Here is a 17065-nt window from a genome sequence, read left to right on the forward strand (position 1 = left end):
TCAGGAAGGGCTGCACACGGAGTGGGCTGCACATGGGGCGGGCCCCCTGCCATCCCCTTGTTCTGCCTGAGCTCCGCGGCGATGGCCTGGCCTTACATGGAGCGGGCTGCACACGGGGCGGGGACTCCGCCTTCGCCGTTTTCCACCTGAGCTCCACGCCAATGGCCTGGTCTTACACGGAGCTGGCTGCACACGGGGCGGGGGCCCCTGTCATCCCCTTGTTCAGCCTGAGCTGCCTGCCGATGTCCTGGCCGCACATGGAGCGGGCTGCACACGGGGCGGGGGGCCCTGCCATCCCCTCGTTCAGCCTGAGCTGCCTGCCGATGGCCTGGTCGCACATGGAGCGAGCTGCACACGGGGTGGGGGCCCCTGTCATCCCCATGTTCCGCCTGACCTCCGAACCAATGGCCTGGCCGCACAGGGGGTGGGGCCCCACCATTGCCTCCTTCCGTTTGAGCCCCAGGGCCGCTTTTGCCTTGCCACCCGGCTCTTAGCTGCCACTTTGGTTTCCGATCACCTTGTGGCAGGCGGCTTCTTCCCCTTTCACCTCCCAGCATTGCGCCTACATATGAAAATTAACCGCCAACAAGTTAACCGCCATCTTTGTTGGCAGTTAATTTGCATATCGCCCTGATTAGTCAATGGGAAGGGTAGCAGTGTATGCTAATTACCATATTTCGCTTTTATTAGATTAGATAGTCCATTGTATGGATGTACCACAGTTTGTTTACCATTCACCTATTGAAGAATATCTTAGGCACTTAAAATTTTTTACAGTTATGAAAAAGCTGCTCTACACATTTGTCTATAGGTTTTTGTGTGCATATAAATTCATTTGGGTAAATACCTAAGTGTGTGATTGCTGGGTCATATGGTAAGAGAGAAAGAGAGATAGAAAGAAACATCAAAGATGAGAGAGAATCATTGATCAGCTGCCTCCTACACACCCCACACTAGGGATTGAGCCTGCAACCCAGGCATGTGCCCTGACCAGGAATTGAACCCTGACCTCCTGCTTCATAGGTTGACGCTCAACCACTGAGCCACGTGGGGTGGGCTCTATGTTTTTCCACCTTTGTTTATATTAAGTCAAACATCAACTTATACAATTCTCTCCAACTTCCAGAGGAAACTTATATCTCAAACATAAGTCTTTTTTATAATGTACTTTTTACTGAGATCTAACTTTTTCCCCCTGATAACACTTATTACGTGCCATAGAAAATATTGGTTTCCATGTTGTTTATTCATGGGATATGAGACGCATTCAAAGCATAATTCTGACTCAGTTGGAATGGTCAGACATTTTTGCATAGATATGATGTCAGATAAGCCATGGTGACTTTAGGTCTCTTCAAACATGATTTTTGTTCTTTTATTGAGATTAGAAACCTACTTTTTTTTGATAACTTAATTATATTTCTTAGAGGTTTGTTGGTAAAGTAACTTTTAGATTCTTTCTAAAAGGTGAGAAAAAGTTGAGTAGTTTCAAGTATTTTTTGAAATGAAATTCATTTGTTTAACGTGGATGCCATTTTTCTCTTTTCAATAATAAGGCTTAAAGTAGCATTTTATTTTTCTGAAAGTCAACTACCAAGAAATAAATCAAAAAAATCTTTTTAGCGGGTATCACATTTTTTTTATTGATTGCTTTTAAAAAGAGAGGAAGGAGGGAGAGAGAAAAAGAGAAACATTGATTTGTTGTTCCACTTATTTATGCATTCATTGGTGATTCTTGTATGTGCTGTGACCAGGGATCAAACCTGCAGATTCTCTTCTGTTTTACTCATATGCATAGATAATATTTAATAAACCATTTTCTGAACAGTTTCCATTTTGTCTTGTTAAGGAGAATATTACTACCTTAATTTGTTGAATTATGAAGTTTTTACATATCCAGTTTTCTCTTCATGCTCTAGTAAAGAAAAGAAGCAATAACCAAAATAAGATGAGCTATGTGTAGACTATGATATTTGGTAAGAGATCTAGTTATTCAGAAATAGTCTATGCATTTTTGACAAAAGATAGAAACCCCCATAATAATAATCTTGAGTTCTGATGTCAGAGACTGGGCTGTACAATCAGTGGATTTTTTTCCTCTCTGAATTCTTAATTCAATAATAAGCACCGTACTGGATATTATTAATTTGTGTGTATGCACTGTACTATGCTTATTAAGATTATCTGTATTCCTGTGTCAAAGAAAGTGTTGGTCATACCTTTTATGATAAATACTTATTCAGTATTCATTTTGTATCATACTCTGAAAGAAAAGCATGAGTAAAATACATTCCAGCCCTTACCCTTGAGGTGTTCAAAATTTAATGGAAATAGTGTGAAAAACTTAATGGGGATATAATGAAATAATATCTTAATTACCTAACTCAAAAGTATTGTTTACTTAGCCTTGAAGTCTCAAATAAGGGTAACCATCTAAATAAGGGTAACCTGGGTCTGCTCCCTAGTAGAGCTTCATGCCTATCCTTTGGAATCTAAATTTCCACTTGAACCCCTATTTGGGATGGAAGATGTTAGGGCACTTACTAATTGTCTTCAGCTTCACTAACTTGAGTCCTAGACTGGTCTGGTGGTGATTTAAGGCTTTAGTAAGGTGTGTTTTTTTATGTAGTTTAGGTGGATGAATACAGGCTTAAACACACAACACACACACACACACACACACACACAAACACACACACACACACACACACCCTGGTCAGATAGCGCTCATTTGTTTAGAGCATTGCCTAATACAGTGGTTCTCAACCTTCTGGCCCTTTAAATACAGTTCCTCATGTTGTGACCCAACCATAAAATTATTTTTGTTGCTACTTCATAACTGTAATGTTGCTACTGTTATGAATCGTAATGTAAATATCTGATATGCAGGATGGTCTTAGGCGACCCCTGTGAAAGGGTCGTTCGGCCGCCAAAGGGGTCGCGACCCACAGGTTGAGAACCGCTGGCCTAATACTACAAGGTTGTGGGGTCGATCCAGGTTCAGGGCACATACAAGAATCAACCAGAGAATCATAAATGGATGGAACAGCACTTTGCTGTTCCTCTCTCTCTCTCTGTCCCCTTCCCCCCTCTAAAAATCAAATTAATTTAAAGAACACAAATATATTTCTTGACATATGAAGGAGACACAAAATACAGTCAAACCTTGTAGGCTGAGATTGAGGAAAAATTACTCTTATAAAAAGAAAATTAAAACTCATTGATAACCTATGGATAGCTCAGAAACCATTACTTAACTCCCTGAAATATTACTAATCCAGTTTTTCCTTCAATTTTCTCAAGAATTCTTCATATTAAATTAGATGAATGAACAATTGTATTTGCATGCAAGGTATATATATTTTTAATTTCAGAGAGAGGAAGGGAGAAAGAGAAACATTGGTCAGTTGCCTAATTAAACCCCCCACCTTTTGGTGCACTGGAATGATGCTCCAACCAACCGAGCCACACAGGCCAGGACCATGCAAGACTTCTTTAATCTAGATACATAGACTTGTGGTGAATTGTTGGCCAGTTTTTGAAAGAATACATTATATTCACAAGAAGAGTGCTATTTTTCTATTTCTCCTGCTATTACCTTCCATGATATATCATTGTCTGGGATTCCTCGGATTGTAGACAAGGAAGTCAGTGAAAGAGTGAGTGAAGCAGCACAGGCTGCCAGAATCTTTTCTGGGCCTTTGAGTTGCCATTTGAAGAACACTGACTGCTCAAGTTAATGAAGTAAGCAGCTTACATAATGGGGGCTACATATTTATACATCCTGATGCTTTGGCCATCTCCTACAGTTTTTTCACCCTCGGAGAGGGATTAGGATTATGATACGAGGAACAGGTCATCTCCTTTGTTTCTGGGACATTACTTGTGTTGCCACTGAAAAGGAGTTCTTCCCAATTGTGCTGGAGTCCTCCTGGTTGGTCCTTAATTTTGCCTCTTCCCTTAGAAACCCTGTGGGCTCAGCAGTGGTTGGCAAACTGCGGCTCGCGAGCCACATGCGGCTCTTTGGCCCCTTGAGTGTGGCTCTTCCTAAGCCTTAGGAGTACCCTAATTAAGTTAATAACAGTGTACCTACCTATATAGTTTAAGTTTAAAAAATTTGGATCTCGAAAGAAATTTCAATCGTTGTACTGTTGATATTTGGCTCTGTTGACTAATGAGCTTGCCGACCACTTTTCTGCAGACGTCTGGGGGAAGAGAGGTGGCCCCTTTAAGCAGTTAGTGTTTGCGGGGCGGGGTCCGGGAAGGGGCGGGCACTCTGACAGCGCGCTCTGGGCCCCGCCCTGGAGGAGGGGTTTCCCAGCGGGCCAGCCGCACCAATGCCGCCGCCTGCGAGGTGTCCCTGCTGATTCTGCTGGAACATTAATGCCCTGACCTCTCCCTGCCTGGGGAGCGTAAGTGTCAAACTGCAGTGAGGGTCTAGCTAACATCTCTTGCCCTTGCCGGAAGCCCTGGTGGACAGAACAGGGGACTTTTCTGGCCTATCAGAGGCTGAGGCGGTGAAAGAGCGTAAACAATGCCGGCTTCAGTGAGCTAAAACCTGGGGCATCTGCTTTACTTCTGGGTGGCGACAGCGGCCCTAGAGTGCTTGTTCGGATGTGCAGTGATTGAGTGGTGCCTACAACCTGGCTTTGCCTCCCCTCGCTCCTGCTTAGAGTGAGGAGAGGGTTGCTTTTACCCGAATACAGCCTTGTCTAGCTGGATGGGGACAGCTGAATCCAGTGCCTTTGGGCCTTGGATCCTTACCCAGGATTTGGAGACCCGAGTAGCTTCGGGATGAGTAAGCGTTAGGTTTTCACCTACCTTGGTACGATTGAGCAGTAACTCTCAAGTTGACCCAATTCACAGTCAGGTTTAGATTTCAGCCTCCCCAGAGGCCTGTGTTGTTGTCAGGTCCACCTTTTGGAGACATTGACAGTGATCATCTGTTAGGGAGAGTCCAGTTAACTTTCTTTAACTGATGTGTAGCACGATGTGAAAGAGATAACTCTTTACCCTTCCTTCTCTCTGAAGGAATTTATGGGAAGCCACCATCCCAAGACTAGAACAGCAAGCACACCCAAGTTTGTTCAGAAAACCTGCTAGAGAAGCCATTTAGATTTCTGATCTCTAATAATACAGAATACTCCAGCAAGAGGATAATACTTGTCCTTGTTAATGGGAATTACCTGGAGGCAGTGATGTTTTTTAAATTAAAGGAAAATCTTTCTATTTTGTTACTGGCTACTTAGAGGTTTTGTTTGGCTTGGCCAAATAATAAAAAGCTTAAATTTTATGCCAGTTACATAATTGTTATGCTTCTTTAACCCAGTTATTTATTCCTAGTCATGGTTTGAGTAAAGATTCCTGGGCATGTTTGTGTATTCTGTTTTGTTCTTGTTTTTGGAACTATTTTCTTTTTGCAGTGAGACTATCATCATGCCTCATTGGTCATTCAAAAGGGTTGATTTTTGAGTGGGAAAAATTTTTCCTTAAACTTCTCTCAGACTCATTCTGTGCTTCTGCAGTAGCCAGAAGTGAGAGTCTAGGAATGGTAATCAAATCCAAATCTCTTGTATTGTAATAGTGAAGAGCTTTTGTAGGTCAAGGACTTGGAAATTAGCCATAAAATAGTTTTGCTGCTTTAAGCTTCTTCCCAAGTAGAAAGCTAAAACAATTTATTTAATAGCTGTGTAATTATTCTTATAAACCAGTGATGGCGAACCTATGACACGTGTGTCAGAGGTGACACGCGAACTCATTTTTTTGGTTGATTTTTCTTTGTTAAATGGCATTTATATATATAAAATAAATATCAAAAATATAAGTCTTTGTTTTACTATGGTTGCAAATATCAAAAAATTTCTATATGTGACACGGCAACAGAGTTGTTAGGGTTTTTCAAAATGCTGACACGCTGAGCTCAAAAGGTTCGCCATCACTGTCATAGTGACTGGTCGTTCCACCGTTCAGTTGATTTGCATATTAGGGTTTTATTATATAGGAGATATATATATATATATATATATATATATATATATATATATGGGGCCCGGTGCACGAAATTCGTGCACTGGGTGTGTGTGTGTGTGTGTGTGTGTGTGGGGAGGGGGGAGTGTCCCTCAGCCCAGCCTGCCCCCTCTCACATACTGGGAGCCCTTAGGCGTTGACCCCCATCACCCTCCAATCGCAGGATCGGCCCCTTGCCCAGGCCTGACGCCTCCGCCAGAGGTGTCAGGCTTAGACAGGGGACCCCCATCTCCCCCCAATCCCCGGCTCCACCCCCCACCCAGGCCTGATGCCTCGGCCAGAGGAGTTGACCCTCAACACCCTCCGATCACCAATCAACGGATCGGCCCCTTGACCAGGCCTGAGGCCTCTGGCAGAGGTGTCAGGCCTGGGCAGGGGACCCCCAGCTCCCCGTGGTTGCAGGCTCTGCCCCTGCCCAGGCCTAACACCTCTGGCCTAGGCGTCCGGCCCAGGCAGCGGGGACCCGCAGCTGCAGCGGCCCCACGATCGTGGGCTTCGCTTTAAGCCCAGGCAAGAGACCCCTAGCTCCTGGGACTGCCAGCTCCAACCGTGCCCAGCTCCCATCGCTGGCTCCACCCCTACTTCCTGCTATCACTGGCCAGGGCGGCAAAGGCACCTGATTCTCCCCCCTGGGTTTCCGATCACTGTCAGTGGCAGGGGGCTTCTTCCTGCTTTCCCTTTCGCCTCCCTGCATTGTGCCTACATATGCAAATTAACCGTCATCTTGTTGGCAGTTAACTGCCAATCTTAGTTGGCAGTTAATTTGCATATAGCCCTGATTAGCCAATGAAAAGGGTATCGTCGTATGCCAATTACCATTTTTCTCTTTTATTAGATAGGATAGTAGTTCAAATTAATTTTATTAATGATTCTCTTTGTTGGCAATTTTATTCATTCATTAAGCATCAAGTCTTGCTATGTAACTAAAACTTGGTTTTCTGTGTCTGTGTTCATAAAATTCAGATCCCTCTGTTCATCCTGGTGCCACATTTCTAACCACTTGAAGTTCATATTTCTCAAGTATAAAATGAAACCTTTATTATTTATTTTATGCTTTTGTTAATCTCAAAGAAAGATTTTCCTTTACAACTGGTAGAGTGAGCTCTCAATGAAATAACAGTTGGAGGCGGGGTTGGACTGGTTGGGTAATCCCAAATTAGAATTAACTATCATTCTAATTAACTAAATATCATTCATATTAACTATGTCATTCCTCTCTTAGCCAAGCACAGGTAACAGTGTTTTAAGGCACAATTGGGTAGTTAGGCTTGATTATTAGCCAGCTGCTGATGAGAGATGATTCCCTTTTACCAACTAACTGCATTTTAAATTTCTCTAAATTAAAATGTGTCCTTTTGGAGACAAATACACTTGTCTTGTATATATTCTTTCATTTGCTCTTTATATTTTCATTGAGTTAGGTACTCACCAAAATAAATATTATTATTTATAAAGTGTGAATAGTTTTCACTGTACAAAATCTAGAAACCAGATGCTGATAAACTGTAGGAATTTAACCAAACTAGGAATCAAGAAATCTCTTGTAGCCCGGCCGGTGTGGCAGAACAGTCTCCTACTTAAGTGACTACTGCACACATCTGCACTTGTCTGGCATGCATCTCAAACTCATTTTGTCCAAAACTCATCTTTATCCCTCTCTTCTACCCATTTTACATTTACTCAGTAAAGACATTCTTTGACATTCCTTATATCTCTAAAATTCATCCACTTTTTTCCATCTGCATTGCTACTACCCTTAGGTTTTTCATTTAGACCACAACCTTCTACCTTATTTCCCTCCATTGTTACTGTCTTCCAAGGTATTCTTTTTTAAAAAAATATATTTCTTTATTGATTTCAGAGTGGAAGGGAGAAGGAGAGCGAGATAGAAATATCAGTGATGAGAGACAATCATTGGCCGGCTGCCTCCTGCACGCCCCCTGCTGGGATTGAACCTGCAACCCAGTCATGTGCCCTTGGCCTGAATTGAACCCAGGACCCTTCAGTTCGCAGGCTGATGCTCTATCCACTGAGCCAAACCGGCTAGGGCTCCAAGCTATTCTCTTTTTTAAAAAATATTTTTTATTGATTTTTACAGAGAGGAAGGGAGAGGAAGAGGGATAGAGAATTAGGAACATTGATGAGAGAGAAACATCGATCAGCTGCCTCCTGCACACCCCTACTGGGGATGTGTCTGTAACCAAGGTACATGCCCTTGACCAGAATCGAACCTGGGACCCTTCAGTCCTCAGGCCGATGCTCTATCCACTGAGCCAAACCGGTTAAGGCTCCAAGCTATTCTTTACATTGCTTTTACATTTGCAGTACATGGTCTTTAAAAAATGCAAGTTTGATAGTATATGTAATTTTTTCTACTTAATAATCCTTCAAAGTCTCCTTTTACCTTTGGGATAAAGTCCAAATTCTGTAACATTGTTAATAAGACCCTCTAGGTTTTGATCTTTACTTTCCAGCCTGACTCTACAGCCCCTTACTTTCCTTGTTGCATTTTTACTAGTATACTTTACCTTCGCTTAACTTGTTTCAGTTTCTCAGACCACCATAATAAAAGAAATTAGTATAGGTGCTATGTCTATTTTTAAACTCTTGTCTCCATTTCTGTACTAATCTCTGAATAAGTTTGTGAACCAGCACAAGTCTTCTGACCACAGTATGTGTAGTTCTGAATGGTACTACAACCACATGGATGAATTTTACAAATGAAATTTTTTTTAAAAAATTTTTATTTATTGAATTGAGAGAGAGAGAGGAAAGGGGGGGTGGGCAGAGGGAGAGAGAGAGAGTGTTAGTGTTGTTCCACTTATTTATGCTTTCATTGGTAGATTCTTGTATGTACCCTGACCGGGGATCAAACCTGAAACCTTTGCATATCAAGACCACACTCTACTCAACTGAGCTACCCAGCCAGTGAATGAAAAAAGAAAGTTATTGAGGATTACAAATAGTATAACATGTATCTAAAGCGCAAAATCAAGTGCAATTAATTTTGTTATTTAGGGATAGTACCTGTGACTGGCATAGAACTAAACAAACTTTAAAAAAGTGCTTCTGTGGGGAGAAGGGTAGAGTAGGAAAGAAATGCACAGGTGCACTAATATTGGTAGTGTTCTCATTTTCAGATTGGATGGTAGGTCAACTTTATTATAATGCTTCATAATTCATGTTGTTTATATAAAAATTAAAGTCTAAATTTTATAATTAACATAATTTTGGAAGGGAATTAGTAGAGAAGTGCTTTTTTCCTTAGTATATCAGTCATGGAAGAAGACAAAGACAGAGCGAGAGTCCTTGTCACATGCATACACAAATACTGTGTCCATTATGTCAGTGTCTGTGGAGATTTAGGTATGAAGCAAGCCTTTCTTTTTAATAGAAAGATCATAAATACTAACTTTTAAAAACTCAGACTGTAGCGTAATAGAAGCCATTTCAGAAAGAATAATAAAATGGCATCTAAATTTTCTACAAGGCACTAAAGTTGGATAACCTTCATGTTTCCAAAAGTAAATAATAGGGGGAAAAAAGATGAGTATTGTAGTAAACTCATAGAATACCAGCAACTGAATATTGTTGTTCACATTCTCTTGGTTGGAAAATGTTTTAAAAGATTCATGGAGCCCTAACCGGTTTGGCTCAGCGGATGGAGCTTCAGCCTACGAACTGAAGGGTCCCAGATTCGATTCCGGTCAAGGGCATGTACCTTGGTTGCGGGCACATCCCCAGTAGCAGGTGTGCAGGAGGCAGCTGATGAATGTTTCTCATCGATGTTTCTAACTCTCTATCCCTCTCCCTTCCTCTCTGTAAAAAATTAATAAAATATATTTTTTTTTAAAAGACCCAATGTGAAAAATAAAATAAAAAATAAAAGATTCATGGAGTATTTCTCTTTGAAAATGAGATAGGAAAGATTGCTTTTGTAGCTCGAACTTGTGCCAGGAAAGTAATGTTAGAGGTTTTTAACCGAGGCTGCACATTAGAATCACCTTGGGACTTAAAAAAATAATTTATTGAAGTGAAATTCACATAACATAAAATAACTATTGTAACATGAATAATTCAAAAGGCATTTTGTACATTTACAATACTATGCAACCACCACCTTTATCTAGTTCCAAAACATTTCCATCACTCTACAGTAAAACTCCTTACCCATTAAGCAGTTTCTCCACAATTCCCTCTCTCCCCAATCCCTGGCAACCACTGTTCTGAGTTCTGTCTCTATGGATTAATCTGTTATAATTCTAGATATTTTCATGTAATGGAATCATACAATATGGGACCTTTTGTGTTTGGCTTCTTTCACTTAGCATCATATTTGTGAACCTCATTTAGTTGTATCATGTATCAGTACTTCACTTCATTCCTTTTTATGGCCAAATTATAGTCCATTGTGTGTACATACCACAATTTGTTTATTCCATCCATTGATGAACCGGAATGTTCATCACTGGATGGAATATCTATTGTGAATAGTGCTGCTAATGACATGCATATATGTGTACCTGTTGGAGTACTTGTTTTCAGTTCTTTGGGTATAAAACTAGGATAGGATGCCCTGGATGGTGTTTCTCAGTGGTTAGAGCATCAGTGACTCAGTGGTTAGAACCCACCCTTGCACCAAAGGGTTTAGGTTCGTTTCCCAGTCAAGGGCACATACCTGGGTTGCAGGTTTATTCCTGGCCCCAGGAGGGCACACACAGGAGGCAACCAATCAATGTGTTTCTCTCACATCAGTGTGTGTGTGTGTGTGTGTGTGTCTCTCTCTCTCCCTCTCTCTCTCTCAATCTCTCCCTTAACTCCCTCCCTTCTACTCTCTCTGGTGAAGATTAATAACAACAACAACAAAAAAAAAACTGGTCCTTCACTATAGAGTTTGAGAAGCACTACATAGTTCATTCATTTTTGTTGCTGTATAATATTACACTGAGTGAATATACCATTTATTCATTATTTTTTATGAACTTGTGAAGTGTTGGAACTTTTGACTTTCATGAACAACAGTGTTATGAATAGCCTTGTATAGGTCTTCTGGTGCAGTTGGCATCAATATCTAAGGTAAATACCTAGGAATGGAGTTGCTGGATAGTAGGGTATATGCATCTTCAACTTAAATAATGCCATACTGTTTTCCAAACTGATGTACTATTTTATCTCCTGCCATTGCTGTATAGAGGTTTTTTAAAAAATATATATTTTATTGATTTTTTAATAGAGAGAAAGGGAGAGGGGTAGAGAGTTGGAAACATCAATGAGAGAGAAACATCGATCAGCTGTCTCCTGCACAACCCCCACTGGGGATGTGCCTGCAACCAAGGTACATGCCCTTGACCGGAATCGAACCCGGTACCCTTCGGTCCGTAGGCCGACGATCTATCCACTGAGCCAAACCTGTTAGGGCTGTATTAGAGTTTTTGTTCTCTGTTAAGGTTTAACTTCTCTAAAATTTGCTGCTGTTGTTTCACGGGGTCCTGGGGATTTTAGAGGAAGTTCTTAATCAAAGTTCCACTTACTCTAATAAACTTTTACAATTCAGTCTTTGAGTATTTTACTTTCCCTGGAATATTTCCTACATTTTCATGGAGGAAACAAGTTGTAAAGGAAGAGGCATAAACTTTGAATCTCAGTATGATCTCACAGCCTACCATTTTGTTGTTTCTGGCAGGTTACTTAATTTTTGTAAGCCTGGTGTGTAAAGTGGGCAGAATATCTTTCTTTCATGTAGTTGTTCTTAGTACAAAGTGAATCAACATGTTTAACAAGTACTTTGCTCAATGCCTGATTCACAGTAGACATTATCAAGGTATATATTCATTTTTAAATATATATATATATATTTTATGCCAGCCCAGGACTGGGGATGGAGAGGAGAGATAAGCAAAATCCCTTCTATCCTATATAATAAAAGGCTAATACGCAAATTGTCCGTTCGACCGGGAGTTCAGTTGGGAGTTCGACCAGGGGGTGCCCAGCCTGATCAGCCCCAATCGGGGTGGGCTGGCCAGACCCCACCCCTGCATGAATTCATGCACTGGGCCTCTAGTGTTATCTATATATGTAAAAGCCTAAGTGACCAAACCATCAGTCGACTGGTTGCTATGATGTGCACTGACCACCAGGGGACAGATGCTCAATGCAAGAGCTGCCCCCTGGTGGTCAATGTGCTCCCACAGTGGGCATCAGATGCAGGGCTCATGGCTGGCAAGCGCCGCTACAGGGGCACGAGCCTCTCCCTATCGGGACTGACTGGGCACGAGCCCAGGGCAGGCGAAGTGGGGCTGGGATGAGTGGGAGTGGCACAGTGCCTGGCCCGGGCTCCTTCCAGCTGCATGCCGCTTCGCGCACTACTACATCCCTTGGGGATGTCGGACTGCCAGTTTTGGCCCGAAACTGGCAATCCAACATTGCCTGAGGGGTCCCAGATTGCCAGAGGGAGCAGGCCAGGCTGAGGGACCCCACCAGTGCACAAATCCGTGCACCGGGCCTCTAGTTGATAATATTGAAAAATTGGAAACAATTTAAATTCCAACAATAGGATTGATAAAAATGGAGTGCTAAACATCCTATTCTCAAATATGGGAGAATGTTTGTGACTGTATTAAAAAAAGATTGCATCCAGCCAATGTGGGTCAGTTGGTTGAGTACCAGGAGGTTGCTGGTTTGATTCTCAGTCAGGGCAATGCAGAATTGCAGGCTCCATCCCCAGTAAGGGAGTATGCAGGAGGCAGCAAATTTATATTTCTTTCTCATCCATGTTTTTGTTTCTCCCCTCTCACTTCCTCTCTGTGAAATCAATAAAAACATTTTTAAAAGTTTTTATGGTTGAGAGTATTACAGATGTCCCCCTTATTCCTCCCCTTGCCCCTTTCCACCCAGTTCCCACCCCACCCAAGGCCTTCACCACCCTATTGCCTGTGTCCATGGGTAATGCATCTCCTATATAATAAAAGTGTAATATGCAAATGGAGGAATGGCAGGTCAGCGGGGGGTGGGGCCAGCGAGCAGGTGGCACCAGGCCAGCCAAGGCACATGCCAGTAGGCAGAGGGAGGGGACAGTGATGGGGGTGGGCTGCTCACCAGCCAGCGCTGTCCCCAGATCACCCACCTGATCGCCTCCGGGAGCAGGCCTAAGCCATTAGTCAGACATCCCCTGAGGACATCCCCTCCCCAAGTGCACGAGTTTTCGTGCACCAGGCTTCTAGTATGCATATAAGATCTTTGGTTAATCTCTTCACACATCCTAAAAATATTAACAAACAAACAATCAAAACTCTAAAAAAATTTTTAATGAAGAAACTAAAGAATATTTTTTAAAAAGAAAAAGATTTCAAGAGGATTACCCCTCTTCTTTTTTTCATGTATTTTATATACCGTACTAGGGACCCAGTGCACGAATTCATGCACCTTGAAAGGAACTGTGGGCTGCGAAGCTGTGGTGGGCATAGGGGCGGGTCTCGGCCCATCCTCCGCGCTCCTGCCCATTCCCTCCCTCCGTGGCCCCGGGTTCCTTCTCCGCCAGCAACCCCACTCCAGCCACCACCACTCCCACTCACTGACAGTGCCTGCCCTGCTCGCACCCACTGACAGTGCGGAGCAATTGGGGCCAACGCCAGTAGCGGGTGAAAGCAGGGCCAGTACCAGCAGTGGGTGTGAGTGGCAGCTGCTACCCCAATTGCCCTTCAGGAGCAAGGGGAAGTGGAGAAGTCCTTGGGTGATCAGGGCTGGCAGTGGGTGCGAGTGAGGCCAGCACCGGCAGCAGGTGTGAGCGTCAGGAGGGACTGCGGCTCACAGGAGCAAAGAATTTTCAGTAACCACCAGAGGCTCGCACCAATGACAGTGGCCGGCGCCCTACCTTGGTCTGGCGCCCCCACTTACCTGCTCCACCATCCCACCACGACCAATGCCCGCCATGTTCCGCACGTGCGCTCCCTGGTGGTCAGTGCATGTCATAGCGACCGGCTGTTTGATTGTTCCACCTTTTGGTCTATTTGCATATTATGGTTTTATATTTAGATATATATATAGATATGCATTGAAAAAAGTCTGGAAGGACTCAAGTGGACATACACTTTAGTGTTCATCAAATTGGTGAAATTGTGTTTTAATACTTTTCTTCTTTATATATTTTTTGTACTTTCCAGATTTTCTGCAGTTAGCATAAATGACTTTTATAAACAGAAATAAATGTTACCTAAATGAATAGAATAAAGTTATTGAACAAATGTTGACTGTAAACCTCTCTAACTAAAAATTGTTTAAATATAAGGTTTATAAAGGAATAATTCATTCAGGAATTTAATTTTTTACTAGTTTACATAAATATTGACTAAAGTCATACTTGCCATAATTAGATAGAGAGTTGGGTAGCATTGAGATTTTTCCATATTGATTACTTTCTATAAGGAATTTTAGGTTAACAGTTGAAAGTATGACATTCTTTGAAACTCTTCTCTTACCCCTTTTTAAAAATTGGTTTGAGAGAGAAAGGGAGGGAGGGGGGAGAGAGAGACATCCATTTGTTGTTTTATTTATTTATGCATTCATTGGTTGCTTCTCTGGGTGCCCTGACCAGGGATCAAACCCACAGCCTTGGCATATCTGGATGAGGCTCCAACCAACTGACCTACCTGACCTGACCTGTCCAGGGCCATCTTCTCTTTCCCTTTTATTAAGAGGCCAAGTAGCTCAGCTCTTCTGTTTTATTCTCTCTGTCATGTATCTAAGAAGTTCCCATTGGCGAAATATTTAAGCGTCTTTTTTTTTTTTAACAGATATCTGTCCTTTCTAGATTTATTTAGAGTTTTTTATTGACTTTTTTGTGTGTTTACTTTTAAAATGCTCTATTAATGTAATTAAATGGGTATATAAACAAAGAATGGGTTTTAAATTTTATTGGTGCATCATGATAAAATAAAAATCTGAGAAAAATCATTTTGTCTTAAGAGACTGCTGGATGCTAGAATTAATAGGTATCGATTTTTATTTGGCCAGGAATTACTGTTAATTCTAAGGAGAAACTGGAAGCACAATGGGAGATGACAGTGAGTGGTTGAAACTGCCAGTTGATCAGAAATGTGAACACAAGGTGAGACTTTACTGGAACTCAAATTTCAGTATATTGGCTTGTTTTGTCTGCAGTTATACTGTGTAGTATAGTTAAAACCTGCCCAATGATTACATAGTACAACTGAAAACAACATACTTTTGGAGATTGGGTAGTTTCAGCAGGATGATTCATGTTTGAACTATCACATCTTTAATGCCATATTCCAAAGAAGTAATAATACTTGAATACTTTGTATCCAATTGAAATACATTTAGAATGGCCTGTCACGAATTTTAGATGACCCTGTAGGATATCATAAATACTAAATATTTACAAGAAAAAGTTTATTAGCTAATTTTTTTTAAAAGTATCTTAATTTCCTTAACTCCTTTTTTGTTTCCACTCATGGTGTCTTTTGTTTAGATTATCTGGTATAGGGTAGTTATTTTTCCGTTCCCCTTAATTAACAATAAATAATAATAGTATTATTAAGTTTTGTTTTTTAAAATACGATGTTTCTTTTAGCTGTGGAAAGCAAGGTTAAATGGGTATGAAGAGTCCCTGAAGATCTTCCAGAAAATAAGAGATGAAAAGAGCCCAGAATGGTCCAAATTTTTAGGATTGATCAAAAAATTTGTTACTGATTCCAATGCAGTGGTTCAGCTGAAAGGATTAGAAGCTGCACTTGTTTATGTTGAAAATGCCCATGTAGCAGGAAAGTAAGTAGTTTCTTTTCAACTGTTCTGTTAAAAAACCCCGTCTGATGCTACCTAGATTAATCTATGTATATTTATGGATCACTGTTCTTAGTTATTAGCACTTTTGGAATATATTCATTTTCTTTCATAGTTCCTTGATACTTGCAGGGCTTTTGGTGTTTTGTTTTGTTTTCAGTCTTTATCTGTTCTCAGAAGTACATGAGATCTCTAACGGGGAACAAATTAGGAATCAGATCTTGAGTTCCTACCTTAAGTTTTGATGAACAAGTAATGTTTTCTCCTTTTGAGCCTTTCCTTCTAGACTAAGAAGGAAAATCTTCAGTAACTTTTAGAAGAAACTGAGAGGTTGTTAGCAAAGGAATGATCAGAATTTCACTGAAAATATTTGGGCATTACGAAAAAGTTTTTCTAAGATCCCAGCTAGGTGATCTTAGAATCACATCTTTCTTCCTGTGACCATCAGGCATTTTTATCTCTTAGGACAGGCAATGCTAACTAAATGACCTCTGTGACTCTCAGCCTGTTTGACTTGAGCTACGAACGGTAGATGTTTCTAGTGACTCCTCTCTCCCATACCTCTTAAACCTGATTTTTCTAACTAATCTTTATGTCATTGAAAGGAGCCCCCTCCCCCTCCCCATACACCCACAAAAGGGGGCCATTGACTTAATTGTACAAGAAATATATACTTGACTTACTTCAAAGATTATACTAATAAAAACAATCATAATTTGAGAGTTTTGTTAACATCACCAAGTTTTTCTTGCCATTAGTAAAGTCATTCCTTTTTTTAATTTCATTTTCTTCTGATTCCAGAAACTTTTTTGACAAGTGCTACATGTAATTCCAGCCCACTCAATTCCTCCAATTTCCAATAGTACAAGTGTTATTTAATTTAGAAGAGATGCAAAGCAATAAAGTTACTGTAGTCTTACCAAGGAGTTGGGAGCAGCCTTTTATTACTAAAGGTGTATATCCATTCCTTCTGTGAAGAAATTCCCTTAAGAGGTGTTTAAAATTATTATTTTTTTAAATTCCACAAAATCGAGGACTTCGTAATCCTACTTTTGTATAATATATCTGTGTGTGTATAGAAAGATCTGGAAGTGGTGGAATTTCAAGGGATTTTTGTTTTCTTGTTTGAATTTTCTACATTTATAAACAGTCTATGGTTCTGTGTTATTGTCTGGTATGAATGTCTTAAACCTTTTCACGTTACTCTTGTGTAATAGAACCTTGAGACCAAATGTTCAGT

At 41.1% G+C, this 17065-nt stretch overlaps 1 protein-coding gene across 4 annotated transcripts in view; it reads left to right on the forward strand.

Moving 5' to 3' along the window:
• The window catches only part of CKAP5 (cytoskeleton associated protein 5), an 89844-nt gene that overhangs the window by 6690 nt on the left and 66089 nt on the right, over positions 1–17065 (forward strand). For 3 of the 4 annotated variants that reach the window (XM_059709493.1, XM_059709496.1, XM_059709495.1), the window contains exons 2-3: positions 15037–15130; positions 15617–15810. In XM_059709493.1, the coding sequence (XP_059565476.1) occupies positions 15074–15130; positions 15617–15810 (251 nt within the window). In that variant the 5' untranslated portion in view covers positions 15037–15073. Of the gene's footprint in view, positions 1–4388; positions 4413–15036; positions 15131–15616; positions 15811–17065 lie in introns of those variants that run through there. The other variant, XM_059709494.1, reaches the window with a different exon arrangement.

Source organism: Myotis daubentonii, chromosome 9 (genome assembly GCF_963259705.1).
Source record: "Myotis daubentonii chromosome 9, mMyoDau2.1, whole genome shotgun sequence".
NCBI lineage: Eukaryota > Metazoa > Chordata > Mammalia > Chiroptera > Vespertilionidae > Myotis > Myotis daubentonii.